Genomic DNA, 20,042 nt, shown 5'->3' on the forward strand with positions numbered 1-20,042 from the left:
AAAACACACAATGAGTAAAAGAAGTGGGGGAAAGTGTGACTACAGGAACTTCTAAAAACATTTAAATCTGCCTCAATCTCAAATTATGAAAAAGAGTAAAATAATCTCAGCAGATGAACTAATTTAAGAAAATATCAATATTTGCTAGAGTAATTAAACTGTGCTACCTTAAAAAAGTCATCTGTTTTATGTCTTCTTCTATTTTTATTACTTGGTATTATGTATCAGTAAACTTAAAAGAAAGAAAAAGGAGAGATAAAGAAAAACTTACTGGGATTGAAAATTCCTTGGCCAAATACTTCAATAGGGATGATTCTTTGGCCAAGAATTTGTTTCTTTCCCTCATATTGCCTTGAAGTTGGGTATCAAACTCCTTTCTGACGACAGAAGCAACAGAGTCGACAATCACAAGTTTAATTCCTTTTGAAATAATTTCTTCTTCCAAAGATTCAATCCTATAAAAGCAGAATTTGTAAAATAATGAAAAAATTTAAGATATAATGTAAAAATAGATTGTTATGAGGGTTAATCAAAAATTTTAAATTGTTACAAAAATTGCAAATTGTTCTTCCTAAAGTTACATTGATGACTGCAAAAATCTCTTAACATCATTTATTTTCAGCTCTTCTACACATATTACACTTTTCTGGATATAGAGCAAAATGTTTTCATTTAGTTTCGGAATTCCTTGATTGTCCCATGAAACTGCCAAAGCTCCAATTTTAGAGAAACACTACTTATTGCAGCCATTCTCCAAAATGGCTCCCACTCATTCCCACCTCCTGCTATTTCACACCCTTGGGTAGCTCCTTCCCACACTGTAGCAGAGTTGGTCTATGTGGCTAATAGCATACGACAAAATAATGGTACATCATGTCTAACAGTAGACTATAAACATCTAGAGTTTCCATCTTGAACATTCTTTCACTTGCCCACACTCACATCACTCTGCAGGAAGCAGGTTGCTGTGTTTTGAGTCTACGGATACATCCACTTGGTGAGGAATAGAGGCCTTCCAACAACCACATGAGTGAGCTTGGCCTCAGATTTCACAGCATAATTGAACCTTGAGATGACTACAGCCCTGGCCAACAGCTTGACTATAACCTTTTGAGCAACTTTGAGCCAGAAACTATTAGCTAAGCTACTCCCAGATACTTACCCTCAGAAACTATGTAAGATAATATATCTGCTGGGTGGTTTTATTATTGTTGTTTTGGGAGGGTTTTTGTTTGTTTGTTTGTTTTGGGTACCAGGGATTGAACTCAGGGGCACTTAACCATTGAGCCACATCCCTAACCCTTTTCTGTATTTTATTTTGAGAAAGGGTCTCACTGAGTTGCTTAGGGCCTCGCCAAATTGCTGAGGCTGGCTTTGAACTCACAATCCTCCTGCCTCAGCCTCCCAAGCCACTGGGATTACAGGCATGCACCACCATGCCCAGCTTATGTTTGCTGTTTTTAGCTGATAAACTTTGAAGTAATTTGTTAATGAAATAGCAGACATTATACCACTTATGTGATATCTAGAACATTTTATTCATTGATATTTTTTTCATTTTTAAAGAAGTCCTTCAAAGGCTACAGAAAATTAAAAAATGAAATAATTATTGCCCATAATTTGCATATGTAAAAATTTTTTGTTCTTACTCAGAAGCTGAAAACATGAAAAAAACATCTTCAAAGCATTACAAAACTGTCAAAATATTAGACAACACACCTTTGTAGAACTTCATCACAGGTGAGTTCCCGGTAAAGATGAACTTTACTACTTGTCCAAAGTAATTTTTCTTCAGTGTTAAAATATCTGGGAAAACGGGATTCTGCTATTTCAACCAGTCTATAGGGAAAAAAACAGTCAATATATTTAAACCACTACTGAGACTCTAATAAGAACTGGAAAGCTTATAAACCTTATTGATAGAGCAGACATAAGCAAAATAGCTTAAAATACAAGTTTTGAATGTAAGCTCTCCTTTTGAGCACTTATCAGAGGTTACATTAGAGGTTACATGAGACCAGTGAGGGCTTTTAGGTCTTCTCTAATTTTGAGCAAACAACAATGTCTCCAAGATCTATTTTTCTAGGAATTTTTTTATAAACGATATTTTATCAAGCAACTAGAAGATATATTACTAAATAAGAAAAATGCTTTCATTTTCTTGAATTAAAAAAGTACATTTGAACATAGATGGCATATTATCATCCTAATAATCAGACATCAGTAAGTCTCCATATCTTATTCCAGAAAAATGTTTTCTCCATTAAAACCTAATTCAAATAAATACTATCCAATAGTTTCTTGGTAAACAGAAAATTATTATCTAAACAAATGAATACTATTCAGTTGTTTCTAAGTAAACAATAAGTGATTTCTAAACACTGAATTCTGACCACAAAGCTACATCTAACATATGGGGATCAGGCCAACCAAGAAGAGTGACAAGTGGAAATAGGCAATTATTATTGATAGAATAAGATACGGAGAGCGTCACGAGAAATTACAAATGCTTCTGATTTCAAATGTTAAAAATATAACTCTTTAAGTGTAACTGTCTCCCATTTAAAATGACACTTTATCAGTCATACTACTTAGCATGCAAAGGGACAGAGTGGAGAGACGATAAACACTAAAACCATCCTATATTTTATGTTCCATTTAGAAACAAAAAAGTGCAAAAAAGCAGTGTTTTCACCCAAAACAGCTAGAGTTGCAAGAAAAGGCTGATAACTTTAAAGAGACAAACAAAATAATAATAATAATTAATAATCAGAAACAAAAGAGAAAACCCTGAAACAGGAAAAGAGAGAAATAAAACTAGTCAACAACTTTTTTAAAAAAGTGTTGACAAAATTGAAAAGAAAAAAACATAATTTGATTGAACAGAAAGCACAAAAAATACTTTAGGAGTAAGAATTATACAGAAGGGGTTTAAAGAGAACAAAATGAATCACACAACCATTCAGAAGTGCTTGAGAGAAGCATAGGGTTTAAAACAGAAGAAGGAAATGAGGCAAGTGAGGGAAGAAAAGAGATGGCACTGGCAAAGGCAGAACAGGCAAATGCTGAGGGCTTGGTAGAAATGTTTTGTTTTGTTTGTTTCTAAACTAGGGCAACTATTTGCTGAGTTTCGTGCTAGTCAGAGATAACATCTAAAAAGCTCTCATGCTCGGAACTCACCAATTTTTATTAGGATAGTATGGCAACAACTACCAGAACCATGGAAGTTTCTCAAAGCAGTTGATCAGGCACAAGATGGAGAGTACCTAACTCATTGGTAACAATAACTCAATGGCTGACAGGCATGAATAATTTTCTGCTCTTTAGCAGCATGATAGATTTCAACTAGTGGCTTGAGTGGTGAAGATTTCTGAAAATTATTGCTGCTACTCATTCTGTTAAGGCTTTTTGGAAGGAATAATGGTCAATGGACATGAACTATCTTTATTCACAGTAACCATTCTAAATAACTATATCAAATGGTTATTTACCTACCAATATGCTGCAATTCTCTGTAAGTTTCACTAAATTATTTTTATTCAACAAAAAAAACAAATACAAATGTAGTATTCTACATGCCTCATATTAATCACATTAATTTCTTATAGTCTTCACCACAAAGAATTTTTTCTTTAGGACAAACAAAAAAGAGCTTATCTTTTACTCCCAGGCATTAATTACATAAAATTTGAAAATACTGCCATCTAGTGGCTACCTTTTATAAAAAAAAAATCCTTTGAAATGAAAGGTAAAGATTCATCCATTCCACAAATATTTACTGAGGAGGACCTACAGGCATAGTTCTAGGTGCTGAGGATATGGCAATACAAAGGAATGAAAGGAAGGAAGGAGAAAAAGTAAAGAAAAAGAAAGATCCTTCCCTCATGGAGCTTATATTCTAAGAAAGAAGCAAACAAATATATATTACATGCCATGTAATAAGTGCTCTAAAGAAAAGAGAAGCAGAATGAGGGAACAGAAATGTAACCAATGGAAGCAAATATGATTATATGTAGGGGGATTGGTAAAGCTTCATTTATAAAGTAACATTTGCAGTTTAGGCTTAAAGACATGAGGAAATGAACCATGCAAATATCCAATGGGACAGCACATCAGACTAGAGAACTATAGCAAGTACAAAAGTCCAAATGTAGGCAGATACCTGATGTGTTTGAGGAAAAGCAAAGAAAATAAGTAGATGAACACCAGAAGCAAGAGGGAGAATAATAGGAAATTGTCTCAAGGACAAACCCTGTATAACTGAATTGTGAACAAAAAAAGTTACTTTTTCCATGAAGGCCATTTTTCCTTGAATGAATAAATGCCAAATTATGATTTTACACTTCCAGTGAAACCAATAATTGTTGTCAATGATAAAACTCAAAGTTTTTTTTTAATGAAAAATCAGAATTTTTTCTATCTTCCACCATGAGTTTGATGTTTCCCACTATTTAATTCTTACTGAAATCAGTGGAAATACTGATGAGAGACTTTTTGAGAGTGAATAATAAAATATATCACATTTAGAAGACTTCCATAACTCAGTGAACCAATATTTTCCAAATGAGTAATGCTTAATATTATAAAATCATGTACAGGTAAATGTCCACTAAAAGTACAAAACAGATCAAATAGATTTTAATTTAAAATAGGAAAAATTCACTAATACAGTTTCAAAGTTTATCACTCATCAAGTCTTAGCTTAGTTGGGCTGGGGCTGCAGCTCAGTGGCAGAATGCTTGCCTAACATGTGAGGCACTGAGTTCAGTCCTTAGCACTGCATAAAAAGAAATACATAAAATAATAATTTTAAAAAGAATGGTAGGGAAAAAGTCTTAGCTTAGTATCAAAGAGGGAAATTTATAATTGTCTGAAAAGACTATAAAATATTCTTCACTTTCCCAAATACGTATCTGTGTGAGGTCAGATCGTCTTCATATTTTTCCAACAAAAAAACATATTACCAAAGACTGAATGCAAAGCACATTAGAATCCAATAGTCTTCTATTATCAGACTTTAAAAAAGATTTTCAATCTTTTCTCTCATTTTTAAGCTTTGAAAATCTATTTTCCATAAAAATATGTGTGATGAATATTTTATGAATCAACTTATTAGGGTATGGTAACCTGTTATTCAGTTGACCATTATGTATTGCTGTAAAGAGATTTCATGGTTATCAATGTTGGTAACAGCTAACTTTAAGTAAAAGAGATTGTCCTATATAATTGGGGTGGGCCTTTTTCAATAACTTGAAAGGCCTTAAGAGCAAAAGTGAGGCTTCTTTTAAAAAAAAAAGAAAAGAAATTCTACCCATGGACTACAACTTCAAACCTGGCTTTCAGCACTTCCTGAGAGCCTGCCTTGTATATTTCAGACAGCCTCTGCAATTGCAAAAGTCAATTATTCCCTGCAATAAATCTCTTTATGTATATACTCTACTGGTTCTACTTCTCTGATGGAGTCCTGCCTGATGCAGTGTATTATCATATTACACATTTATTATTGTGTTTCTACTGAATTAATAATTAAATATTTTTTTAAAATCCCTCAGTTTCTAACATGATAAACATCAATCAATATAATCTAAAGAGTTTAAGATCCTGAAAAAAAAGTAAGAATTACAGCCATAAAGGAAAAGCTGTAAGATTGAATACAACAAAAAAACATAGGTAACATAACCAAAGTTAAAACATAAATGACAGACTAAAATAAAATCTTATATTCTTTAATATCTAAAAAATACAAAGTGTTTCTGTAAGTCCATAAGGAAAAAGAAAAAGAAAAAAGGGCAAAGTGTATTTCTACATAATTTGCCTAAGAAAGATAAACAATGAACATATTAAAAGTTATTAGTCCATAATAGTTTAAAAAATGAAATGTCAACTTTCCCCATGACAAAAATTTAAAAAACTAGAAAACAAAGGGTTGATGAAGACTTTCAAAACACTGTGTATTAGAACATATGAGTACCCCTAGGTTCAATCCCCAGTACCAAAAAATAAAATATTGTGTACAATATTTCTGGAGATAAGTGTGGCAGTTTAAATCACAATTTAAAATAAAACCATCCTGAATAGGCTTCCAATGGATTAAAACCACTAATATGAAAGATAAAACTAAATATATGTTTTAAAAATGTTGCCTAATAGTGAGAGAAAACTTTTTTTAAAAATATTTGTTTTTTAGTTGTAGTTGGATACAATACCTTTATTTTATCTCTTTATTTTTATGTGGTGCTGAGGATTGAACCCAGGGCCTCACACATGCTAGGTGAGCACTCTATCTCTGAGCCACAACCCCAGCCCCAAGAGAGAAAATTTCTTAAGATCCAAAAACCAAAACCATAAGACAAGTTCAAAATTGCAAATTTATGTTCAACAAGATACCATTAAATAAAGATAACAGAACAGAAAAAAATATAATCTCTGATAGGTGCTATTGAATGAAGGAATGAAAACACTATCCGGATTCTTCCTCAAAGTCAATTATTTTTGCCAATCATAGTTTAGTGGAAAGAGAACATGAATTCACCTCTGAGCTCACTTACTAGCTATATGATCTTAGGTTAATCACATGACTTCTGAGTACCATTTTCCTTATTTCTAAGATGAATATCAACTCCAGGCATGGTAGCACATACCTTCCCAGAGGCTTGGGAGACTGAGGCAGGAGGATCACGAGTTCAAAGCCAGCCTCAGTAACTTAGTGAGGCTCTAAGCAACTTAATGAGACTCTGTCTCTAAATAAAATATAAAAAGAGGTGGTGATGTGATTCAGTGGTTGAGTGTTCCTGGGTTGAATCTCCAGTACCAAAAGATAAAATAAAATAAAATGGATATCATAATACCCACCCTCCCTACTTCAAAATGCCATTATATGGATCAAGTAAGATGAATGCCACTTACAGCATCTGAATTATGTTCTAATTTATAAAATGTTATTTAGAGCAGGTGCCTCTCAATTCTCTCATCTCAACAACTCTCCTATTACAGAATTTACAGCACCCTGTGCCCCACCCATTTATTATCATAAAAACCATTTATTCTTGCACTCCCTCTACAAATTCCCAAAGACTTGATAGCTAGGGGGAAAAGTTGCCTATCTTTGTCCCCAAATGAGAACCACTAATTTAGACAATGGAGGTAGTGTCATTCTAAACAGCTATGTTGTAAACAAAGCTCCTTTTTACTTACGCCCCATCAAACTCCCAAAACAATATCCCTGAAAACCTACTAAAATCTTTATTTCTAAAATCTCCTCCATGGATAAGTCATTTGCAAACCAATTGCTAGCAGAAACCTCTTGAGAGAAAACTCTTCAACCTCCCAAATTCTCCTTCCCTGTCATTCAACTTAACTTCTTATATTAAATAATATTCAATAGTCCTACATCTATTCTCACTGTCGCATTGTCCAGAGCCATCATTCCTAACAAATAATGTTAGCAATCAATCCTACAATTGAAGGATTTACTGTGGTAGAAAACCTCAGAAATGGTTAGAAGCACTACTCTTTTTAATAATTTTTTTATTTGTTCTAATTATCTATATGTGACAGTAGAATGCATTTTGATACATCATACATAAATGGAGTATAACTTCTCATTCTTCTGGTTGGACATGATATTGAGTTACACCAGTCATGTAATCATGTATGCACATAGGGTAATAATATTTTATTCATTCTATTATCCTTTTTACCCCTTCCCTCCCTTCACTCCCCTGTCTAATCCAAAGTATCTATTCTTCCCTAGTCCCTTCCCCTTATTGTTAATTATCACCCACATTAGCAGAGAAAACACTCAGACTTTGTTTCCTTAGGATTGTTTTTTTTTGATTAGCATAATATTCTCCAGCTCCATCCATTTACTGACAAATGCCATGATTTCATTCTTCTTTAAGACTGCGTAATATTCCATTATTGATATACACCACATTTTCTTTATCCATTCATCTGTTGAAGGGCACCTCAGTTGCTTCCATAGTTTAGTTATTGTGAATTGTGCTGCTATAAACATTGATGGGGCTGCATCACTGAGTATGCTGGTTTTAAGTTCTTTGGTTATCAACCTAGGAGTGGAATAACTAGGTCAAATGGTGGTTTCATTCCAAGTTTTCTAAGAAATCTCCATACTGTTTTCCATAGTGGCTATACAAATTTGCAGCCCCACCAGCTATATACAAGTGTACTTTTTTCCTCACATCCTCACCAACATTTATTGTTGCTTATATTCTTGATAAATGCTATTTCGACTGGAGTGAGATGAAATCTCAGTGTAGTTTTGATTTGCATTCCTCTAATTGCTAGAGATGATGAACATTTTTTCATGTTTGTTCATCAATTGTTTTTCTTCTTCTCTGAAGTGTTTGTTTAGATCCTTAGCCCATTTATTGATTGGGTATTTGTGGTTTTGGTGTTAAGTTTTCTGGGTTCTTTGTATATCCTGGAGATTAATGCCCTATCTGAGGTGCTTATAGTAAAGATTTTCTCCCATTCTGTAAGTTCTCTCTTCACATTACTGATTTCCTTTGCTGAGAAGCTTTTTAGTTTTAATCCATCCCATTTATTGCTGCTTGACTTTACTTCTTGTGTTTTAGGGGTCTTGTTAAAGAAGTCAGTTCCTAAGCCAAGATGTTGAAGATTTGGGCCTACTTTTTCTTCTATTAGGGACAGGGTGTCAGTTCTGGATCCATTCTGAGTTGTTTTGCGCAGGGTGACAGATGAGGATTTAATTTCATTTTGCTACATATGTATTTCCAGTTTTCCCAGCACCATTTGTTGAAGAGGCTATCTTTTCTCCAATGTCTGTTTTTGATGTCTTTGTCTAGTTCGACATAACTGTATTTGTGTGTGTGTTGTCTCTGTGTAAAAGCACTACTCTTTTTAAAAGAAGTTTGAAGCCACATTTCAGTTTTTCTTACCCACTAAACCTCACATTGAAGATGACTGTGCCTTAATTTGAACCTGACAACTAAAATGCATTTTAAAGATTCCAGTTCTGGAACGTGTTAACTAGTTTTGAATAGATGAACTTCTTTCCTGATCAGTTCCAGAATCAAAAGGCGTGTCATTTAAGGAGCAAAAACCCTTTTTAATATTATTAGTTCCCCATGTAACTTCACAACTCTTATATGTAAGAAAATATAAGAGTTGTTCATTTGTGAACACACACTAACTCGAAATAAAATGTTTAATGTAAAAAAAAAAAATCCAAAATCATAGTTGAAATATAGCATCATAAATAAACTGAAATATGAGTTTATGGCTTCTCCAAAGCTTCTTATACATATGTACTATTTTCCTGTTCATTCATTCAATATGTATTACTAAATATAATGTGAATCTACAAGTTCCTTGAATTGTAGAAAATTCCAAAGTTTTGTTAACAGTAAAAGTACTTATGACTAATTTCTACTTTCTATCATAGAATTTTTTTCACGTCTCTTTCCCCATAATTTATCCAGATTCACAAATGATAAGGTAGATGGAATAGGGCTGAGGAAAATCTACCCAGACTTCATGAAACCACAAAAACAGTAAGAAGGGCCTAATCTTCCTATTGGCTGCCCTCTGGGTCAAAGATCCTAGATTAATACCAACTAACCAATAGGTCAGGGGTCCTAAGACCACACTGGAACTAACTTCAGAATCAGCCAAAGTCATGGCTGGCCACTATTACTGCTGACCATGCCTTCATCTATACACCCTGATTCAGAAAGAATTACAATCTAAAGTCTTGTAGAAATTAGATAGCAAGATCTGTAAGCCACTTGGTACCGAGAGGTGACATGCACACAAAATTAATTCAGCTGCTCAGCCAGTGCTTCCCCCACAATATAAAAACAACAGGTATTTCTCCTTTGCATCCTTAGTTATAATACATTCAATTTTATATTTTAGTGATTATTTGAATAATGTCTTCCTCCCCTGCTGAACTCTTTCTTCCCCATTCCCAACGCTTTTCTGATATCACTGTAACTCAGGAATGTCCATTTCTACCTCCTAATTCCAGTCCTATATCCCACCTTCCAGGGTCATTGGTCCCATCTCTTGCTTCCCCAGATCCTTCAGTTTTTTCTCACACTATCTACCCTACTATTCTCATTTGCAGTTCCAAACTTTATTTTCCTTTATCCATGTTATTTTATTTTTCCTCAAAGCTTTTCCCCCCCCAAGAAATTCTATTACTATTTACTATCCATATTACCTTCCTCTGTGTGTGTATGTGTGTGTGTGTGTGTGTGTGTGTGTGTGTGGTACTTGTGGTTGAATCCAGGGGTGCTCTACTACTGAGCTATATCCCCAATCTTTTTTCTTTTCTTTTCTTTTTTGAGACAGGATCTCACTAAGCTGACCAGACCAGACTGGCCTTGAACTTGCAATTCTGCCTCTTGAGTAGCTGAGATTACAGGCATGCACCACGATGCCAGGCTATTCCTTATTTTTATTCTTAACCCCCAGTTCCATTTTTTCCAATTATCTCTATTAAGGATAATATATTATTTATTCAATTCATGTACAATGGAATTGTTATGGTTGCCAAATTTTCCATAGGCTAAAATATGGGGATGGGTCACTGAATTAATCTATTTATCCAGATTCTCAAGATATATGAAAGAATATGGTAACTAAGACAACATCAAATTTTAAGCAAAAATCCAATATGTAAAACAAAGAAAAACAGACCTTTTCAGATTCCATTAGAAGAAGGACATTCAGAACTCTGCCTTCTTAGCATTTCCTTTTTCCCAAAGCAGACCCCAAGTCCCCCAGGGGTCAACTCTACACTACACTATTATCTAACTGTTAAACCCTCTGGAGATACAAATGCAGTCTGTGATGAATGAGCATAATTAACATAATATTTTAGATTATTTTCTAAAGGACATGTAAAATAAGCTAGTTAGTATACTGCTTTAAAAAAATATAACTAATCTTTCCAAAGTGCTTTTAAGTATATCACCTTCACCCACAAGGTTTTCTTGTTTGTCTTTTTTTTCCTTTTAATGCATTTTAACTCAAATAGTTTTTATTTATTCTTCCTGTTTTCTTTTTTTAATTTTTATTTTATTTTGCTACTAGGAATAGAAACTACTTCCTCCTTGATAAAAAAAAATTCTAAAAATAATTTCCCACTTTTATCACTTAACCCAAAATCCTATATATGTGAATCTTTTAATCCTTCCTCATATTAATCCTTCAAACACGTTTTCATTCATGTTAAACGGCTTACTTTGTAAGCACAAAATGGTGACAATACTAAACCAGACTGACTAAAACATATTTCTCTTTGAGTCTCATATTTCTCTGTTCTATCTCTTCTCTAAATCCACATTGCAACTGATCAATACATCTTTTAAACCTGTTTTAATTCAAAGGTTCCTCCTCCTTTTTTATTTTAATCTTACAATTTATTTGTTAAAGAAACCAGGTTTTTTATTCTATAATTTCCAGTAGTTCAGATTTTGTTAACTGCATCCCTCTAGAATAGTTTAACACATTCCTTTCTGTATATATGTTGTAAACTGGTAGTTGGTAGACAGCTTAATCACATTCATGTTTGGTTGTTCTTCCATCGGGGATACTCCAGTGATGTTGTTTTTGTTTGATTCTAGCAGTCTTTGATGTTTAATATTGAGATTCATTAGATTGTTAAGAGTTTGTAATTTGGAGATAATCCAACATTCCTTCTTTATTTATTACTCGGTGGCATACACCTGTAATCCCACACACCTGTAACCCCACTAGCTTGGGACGCTGAGGCAAGAGGATCACAAGTACAAAGCCAGCCTCAGCAAAAACAAGACGCTAAGCAACTCAGTGAGATGAGACCCTGTCTCTAAATAAAATACAAAATAGGGCTGGGGACATAGCTCGGTGGTCAAGCATCCCTGAGTTCAATCCCTGGTACCCCCACCCCCCACCCAAAACTTTTTCCATACAGTTTTAAAATAAGAAGTTGCTTCTCCAAAATTCTCCAATGGTAATCAATGAGTTCCTTTTCATCTCTTTTTATTATAATTATTAACACATGTTAGTTATAAAAATAATGGATTTCATTGTGAAAATTTCATACATATGTATAACCATAGAACATACTATGATTGTATCCACCCTCCCTGTTGCCTTCTCTTACCCTCTCTACCTCCTCCCCAGGTCTCCTTCCCCTTCCCTAATAGTTCCACTTCTACTTTCATATCATCTTTTTTTTTATTATTCTAGATTCCACATGAGAGAAAACATACAATGCTTGTCTTTCTGAGTCTGGTTTATTTCACATAAAATGATGACCTCCAGTTCCATTCATTTTCCTGCAAATGAAATAATTTTGTTCTTCTTCAAGAACAAATACTCCATTGTGTAAATAAATATGCCACAACTTCCTTTATCCATTCATCTGTTGATGAGCACCTAGACTGATTTCATAGCTTGGTTATGATGAACAGTGCTGTAATAAACATAGGTATTCAGGTATCTGTCTTATGGTTGGTTTTGTTTCCTTCAGGTATATACCCAGTAGTGGTAAAGCTAGATCATATGATAGTTCTCATTTTAGTTTTTTAAGAAACTTACATGCTCTTATCGATAGTGGTTTTATTAATTTAGATTCCTACCAACAGTGTGTAAGGGTTCCTTTTGCCCACATCCCCACTAGCATTTGTTATTGTTTTCTTGATAACAGATATTCTGACTGGGTGAGACAGACTCTCAATGTAGTTTTTATTTGCATTTCCTTTATGGCTAGAGATGTTAAGCATTTTTCATGTATTTATAGGCCATTTGTACTCTTGAGAAATGAATTACTGTTCTTTTGGTATGAATATTTTGAATTCTTTATATATTCTGGATATAAATCCTCTGCCTGATGAATAGCTGGCAGATTTTCTTCCCATTGTGCAATCTTTCCCTTCACTGTGCTCACTGCTTCTTTTGCTATGCAGAAGCTTTTTAATTTTATCTCTTAATATAATTATAGATGCATGGATTTAAATATTTCATGTTTTGATTCACTGACATTATTATTCTTATTGATGCTCAATTTGTTTCATCTTTGGTCAGTAGAGGCTCTTCATGTTGATTCCTAAATCTTTTAGAGATCAAATAGTCTGTTATAGCTTCCTTGCTATCTGACATGTTTCAAACTCAAAAATAAATGCTGAATGTTTTCTCTGATATATGAAGGCTGATTCATAGTGGGGTAGGGAGTGGGAGCATGGGAGGAATAGACGAACTCTAGATAGGGCAGAGGGGTGGGAGAGAAATGGAGGGGGCAGGGGGTTAGCAAGGATGGTGAAATGTGATAGACATCACTATCCAAAGTACATGTATGAAGACACGAATCGGTGTCAACATACTTTATACACAACCAGAGATATGAAAAATTGTGCTGTATATGTGTAATAATAATTGTAATGCATTCCACTGTTATTTATTTTTTTAAAAATCAATTAAAAATTTTTTAAAAAGAAAAAAAAAACTCAACTTAAAAATTTCCTGCTCCATGGAGATGTAGTTCAGAGGAAGAGCATGTGTGAGGCCCTAGAGTTGACCCTTAGGGACCACCCCTACCCCCAAAAAAGAAAAACACCTGCTCCAGAGCCAGATTCAGCCATTTCTCAAGGAATCTTCATTCCTTTTATTAAGAAATAGCCTTTGGATTTCACAATCTGGGAGTAACACCTGCCAGTTCACTCATTTATCAAACATTTTCTGGAAAGTTAGTATGTACCAGTCACTGGATTTGGCTTTGAAAATAGAAAGATATAAAACAAACCCAAAGAGCTGACAGATCAGTGGCATATATTCAGACAGAACAGATAACCAGGAAATATATTGCAAGATAAGTATTAAGCTCTAGGCAAAATAATTCATTTGGAATTTATCTGGCCATGTCCACTTTGATCTGAATAGTACTCTTTATAAAGAAATAAAAGAGAGATCTGATTCATAGTGACACGGTTAGAAAGAGTCAGAACTCTATAGTATACCTTGAGTAAGAGAACAGAATTGGGGTGGAGATATAGCTCAGTGTTAAGAGTTCTTGCTTAGGCAAGTGCAAGGCCCTGGGTTCAATTCCCAGCACTACACACACATACACACATGCACGCACACACATACACACATGCACGCACACACATACATACATGCACACACATGCACAGAAGAAAGCATGCAAGAGAACAGAACTACATCGATCTCCAAATGCATAAGCATCCCAGCTCAGACATATCCATTCACCAACACTTTACTTCCAACTAGAAATTACTTATAAGGCAAATTATCTATTTTCTTTTTCCTTTTTAGTTTTGCATCTTCCTCATTTTTTACTTAAATTCTTCCCTGTTTCTTTACCTTCTTTCTTACCAACTTTCAAAACACAAGACAGCTTACCCAGGAACCCCACTTACCCCAGTAAGAAAGAGATAAAAACAAAAAACTGTCCTGTGTCAATTTTAAAAGGAAAACTCTTACCAAAAAGTAATCTAACATTCTCTGTTCCAAAAAAACAGGTAAATATTAACCTATTTATTAATGTTCCACATTGTATATGTTATTAAAGTAAAGCATTATAATGGAAAATAATCAAATATCTTACCTTTCAGCACTAAATGCTGATTCTGTGTCTATGTACACAACAGCTCCTTCTAATCCTCCCATACTGGTGGGTAATGTAGCCAAAACACTCATCATTATGCAAAACTGAGTTTTTCCACAGCCTGGTGGCCCTGTAATCTAAACAACAAATATTATTTGTATAAAGCCTATAAGTCAAAGAAAATCATTTTAGGAACTTGCTACAAAAACAATCCAACAACCTGGAAATAGTTAACCAGGACAGAATTAACCCCTAATACCCTAGAACATCCATTATATATAATGAATTAACTTCTCCCCTATGCATCCAGATTGGTACTCTATGTAACATCCTTGGAAGAACTGTGAAAATGGTCACTCAAATTATCCTCTGTGTTTTGTAGTTCAGATAAAAAATTTTAACGAGAAAGGTATTTAGGTCATTGGGGCACTGCCTTAGAAGGGATTAATGTTGTTTTCGTGGAGTAAGTAAGTTCTTATAAGAGGAGGTTCTTATTAATCAAGCCTTCCCCATAAACTTTACTCCTGCCGCACAAAGCCATTTCCCTTCCTGCTTCTCCACCCTATTGTGATGCAGCCTGTGGGGTGAGTTTCACCACTGTTAGGGTTTGAATATAAGGTATTGCCCAAAAGCTTATGTAGACAATGCAGGAATGTTCAAAATGTTCAGAAGTGAAATTATTAGATTATGATCTGAGAGCTGTAACTTAATCAGTGGATGAATCAATTTGATTGAGCAATCCTTTGAAAGAACTTCTCACTGGATGGTAACTACAGGCAAGAAGGGTATAGCTGGAGAAGTAGGTCACTGGGCGTTTATATTTTGTCCCTTGCTCCTAGCTCACTTTCTCCTTGCTTCCCAGCTACCATGAGCTGAGAACTTTCCTCCACCATGCCCTTCTACCATGATGTTCTTATCTCACAGGTCCAGAGCAATGGAGTTGGCCAACCATGGACTGAGACCTCTGAAACCATGAGGCAGAATAAATGTTTCCTCCTCTAAATTGTTCTTGTCAGGTATTTTAGTCAGAGGGAGTAAAAGCTAACTGACAAAGCCACAATGAGAGCACCATGCTGTTGGATCTTCTAGCAACCAGAATTCTGAGCCAAATACACCTATACATAAAGAACCCAGCCCTCAGGTATTTTGCTATAACAACACTAAATAGCCTGACAGGTTTTTATAAAAAAATATAAGCAAAACTGATACTTCCTGAAGTACTCTTTGCACATCTGATATCAACTTCTGGGATGCTACAGATTGCATAAGGATAAAGCAACAGAAAACTTGGAAGACATTTTATAAGAAACATCCACATACCTACCACCTAGACTCTAAAAATACCATTTTTACTATACATGTAATATTCCTCTATCCATTATCAATTCGTCTTAGGTTTTTTTGTTTTTTATGCACTTCAAAGTAAGTCAAAACAATATATTATTCCCCCAAAGTTCAGCATGCACATCATTAAGTAGAATTTAATGTTTAAGATTCTCTTTTTCCTTTTCAGATAAATTTTACAAAGAGTGGGATATAGAAACCTTAATTCTAACATTTGATGAACTTCAATTGCATACACGTATGCAATCTATGATTTGTGTTTGTTTTGTGATGCTGGGGATCAAATTAAGGTCCCTGCATATGCTAAGCAAGCACTCTACCACTGAGCTATACCCTCAGCTCCAGATGTGCAATCTAAATTCTTATCAAGTGAAAATATTACCACCCTAGGAAATTACCTCATATACATTATTTTATATTCAAGAAGTCTTTTTTTTTTTTTTGAAACTATATCTTTCCTGATAACATCTATACCTCAATAGCACACACAGAGACATGGAAAAAAAAGTGGTTGTTTGTGTATTTTGTTATTGATAAAGAATCTAACTAATATGATGATCTGGGCCATGTTAGAAACATCTGTACTTTAAATATATAGCATTCTCCCACATTGAGTTTAATTCCTGAAACTTCAAATCATCTACAATGACTACTCTATACATTCTGAAGTTATTTGCTTACCAAATAATCCATTTAAGTTGTTGCCATGTTGTTTTCTATATTAATCCTAAACTACTGAAATCAATGTGCCTCTGTCAACCCTTTGTAACCCTCCCTTACAGACAAAACTGATAAATGATAGTCTGACACACAGATGATCAACCCATAGATTGTTAGTTAAAGCAAATTTCACTTGCTAGATTGAAATGCCAACAAAAGTTCTAATATTTTCTTCCCACAACCTAAGAGATCATCTTACATATCCTGCTTTGGAAACTAAAGATATCCAAGAACTTATCATGGACTCTTATTACTAGGAACAACATGGATCAAATTACTCATCAGATATCAGAGCAAGGGAATCTTCTGTCAGTAAAAGTTTAAACTGGATCTTCAAAATAAAGAAATACTTATACTTCAGAGTGAGAACTAATGGAGGAACTGAAAACTGGTCTTTCTACACATACTATCTATGTACTGGGTTTTAGATATGTTCTCAGATTAATGAGCCTGCCAAACCCCTTCTGATTTTTTTTTAGTGGAAAGTTTAAATAAGCCATCATTTTTACTAGGATAATATATATATAAATGTTCAATGAAGCATCAAGTACCACGAAAATATAAGGTATTAATGTACTATTCCATCTTTAAAGAAAATGTTTTTAATCTGAAAAGTTAAGAACAAGTGGCATTTTCCCTACTTCATTATTTTTATGCATTAATTCAGTATAGTCTTAGAGAAAGTAAAATATCATGTGAATAACATTAAAAGCTCTCTGGGTGTGTTTGGGCTTTATTTTGTGCTTGGATTAGAGCTTGGATAATAACACTTTATAACTAATTTCTAATGCTTTATATTCTCTTCACATATTTTTCCTCTCTTCTAGACTCAAAAAAAAAAGTTTTATGCTATATGCAATCTTATGAGGTGCCTGGAGCAAAATTTCATTATTTTTTCAGGTTTACTTAATAGAGTCAAAGTATCTCAACATTAATATTTTTTTATTTTCAGACAATTTAGCCCTGAATTCTAGCACCCACACCACATCAAGTTGTGTTCACTTCTCAGCTTCAGCCCCAATGGTGGTTAGAAAGAGAAGTCATACCAAACCAGAAAAGTCTAAATTCTGTGCTTCTTGGAAACTCAGTGAACACAACATTCACGTACAGGAAATACCAGTAAAATACAATTAGCTTTATATAGTTAGAGACAAAGTTTCACCACCCTTACATGAGTAATATAAAAGAACTGAAAGAAAATCAGTAGTGTAGACATCTCAAGCATCAGCAAGGAAGAGAAAAATAATCATCTACAGAAAAGAAAAGTCTAATTGTACTAAGGAATAAATGAAGCCTTCTCATTCTAATCTTTGATTAAATGTGAGATGAACATGAAACCTGGACCCTTAAGGACCTAGAAATCTCACCAAGCTAACTTTATGCACACTCAAGATGGGGACATCTGCCAAGCCTATAGTTGGAGAAAAAAATGTAAGGACTGTCCAGCTGGGATCTGAGATAAGACAGCTTGTGGGAACTATCATGTTTTTAATGACTTCCCTTCCCAGCACCTACTTTTATATTCACTTTATAATTACGTAGAAATATGATTAGATCTTAAGACCTACAGAATTTGTTTTAAAAATAACTTGACTCTAAATCCTCAAACTAAAAGCAAAAGCAAAGAATCTCAGACAGGCCAGGTTGTACTTAGCCTTGTGAAAGAAACCTTGAACATCTCTTTATACCAGCATGTGGAAGAATTTATACCTTAGATTCTCTCCATCAATTCCATCTTATTTAGTATTGATAACTGCTATTTTTTTAAGTAAAGGAGAAAGAGAAGGAGAGAACAGGGCAGGAAAAAAGCAGGAGACATGGAAATGACAAGCCCAAGATACATTTAAGAAAAATTAAATAGTTATCAAAAATCTTGGTATTCAAGTAAATGAAAAAATCGTTCATAAAAGAGCATTTACTGAGTATTTGCCATATGAAAGATCCTAGAGAACATTATAGAGAAGGATGTTTATTTCTAAGTTAGGGAGTGAGTAAAGAATTCAAAATAATACAACCATAAATGCTAATAAATTCCTGTATTAGGACAGAAACCTAGGTATCTTGTTTTCCAAACCTCTGGGCAGGATAAATAAATCATGTCAGCAAATTATATTGAAGGAATGCCCATCTGAAATCTTTCCCTCACTTTCCCATTGCCGTTGCTGCAAGTGAGGCAGACCTAGACCTGACTACAGCTTAAACAAGACCCACCTTCAAAGATCTACAGATCCATTGGTGAGAAAAATAGGTGTTTGCCACAGTTTTCAGCAGATAAAATAGACTAAAGAAGCATTTAAGTCTTATAATTCACTATTTCATGTACATCTGTCACATGCCTGGCCCTTGTAGGCAGTGGAGTTTATAACCCCTGCCTTATTATCTCCTGTGATTATGTAGGCCTCAGATAATCCTGCCAATGTAGAAAAAAAAAAAAAAATTCTAAACTATAATATGAATTTGTCCAAAAAAAAAATTTCAGTACTGGGCTGAGTTTGTGGCTCAGTGGTAGAGTGTTTGCCTAGCACATTGAGGCCCTGGGTTCCATTCTCAGCACCACATATAAATAAATAAAATAAAGGTCTATTGACAAATAAATATAATTATATATAATTTTTTTAATTAGGGTACTACACAGAACTCTGGCATCCTACCTCTACCTTTTTTAAGAGAGTAGGAGAATCAATCCCAAAGCAAATCTGTACCATTGAAGGAATGGTTCTGAAACTTAATATGCAGACATACCAAGATTCAGTGAAATTCATATACATCAAAATTGATAATAGAGAATTTAAGTTAAAATCAGAGAAAAGTAACTACAAAAGTAACAGCAGAATGTTTTCAGATATGTTCTTATTCCCTCAATCATTTCCAGACCTAGGTCTTGACCTTTCAACTAGAAACAAAGACCATACAACACAAAAGGACACCTCCATTGATGCTTCTATTAGTACTCTATTGCTCTGTAACAGATTACCACAAATTTATCAGCTTGAAACAACACCCATTTATTATCTCAAAGTTCTGTCAGCCAGAATCCAGAAGGGCTTGACAGAGTTTCTATGCTCAACATCTCATAAAACTAAAATCAGCTGAGTTGGTCTCTTATCTGGAGGATGGGATAAATATCAACTTCCAAACTCAGTAAGTGTGTTAAGTTTTTATCACTATAACTAAAATACCTGACAAGAACAACTTAGAGAAAGAAAGTTATATTTGAGTTCATGGTTTCAGAGGTTTCAGTCCAGTCAGACAACTCCATTGCTCTAGGCTTAAAGTAAGACAGAACATAATGACAGAAGGGGTTGGCAAAGTAAAGCAGAGACAGCATGAGGAGCCAAGGACAAGATACGCCTCCAAAGGTATGCTCTTCAGTAGTCTACTT

General features: G+C 34.3%; 1 protein-coding gene across 5 annotated transcripts in view; it reads right to left on the reverse strand.

Moving 5' to 3' along the window:
* Positions 1–20,042, reverse strand: part of Rad51b (RAD51 paralog B) — a 572,024-nt gene that overhangs the window by 534,370 nt on the left and 17,612 nt on the right. For all 5 annotated transcript variants that reach the window (XM_071607937.1, XM_071607936.1, XM_027929716.2 and 2 more), the window contains exons 5-7: positions 14,597–14,733; positions 1,720–1,839; positions 272–455 (exon numbers count right to left, since the gene is read on the reverse strand). In XM_071607937.1, the coding sequence (XP_071464038.1) occupies positions 272–455; positions 1,720–1,839; positions 14,597–14,733 (441 nt within the window). The remainder of the gene's footprint in view (positions 1–271; positions 456–1,719; positions 1,840–14,596; positions 14,734–20,042) is intronic.

This window comes from Marmota flaviventris, chromosome 2 (genome assembly GCF_047511675.1).
Source record: "Marmota flaviventris isolate mMarFla1 chromosome 2, mMarFla1.hap1, whole genome shotgun sequence".
NCBI lineage: Eukaryota > Metazoa > Chordata > Mammalia > Rodentia > Sciuridae > Marmota > Marmota flaviventris.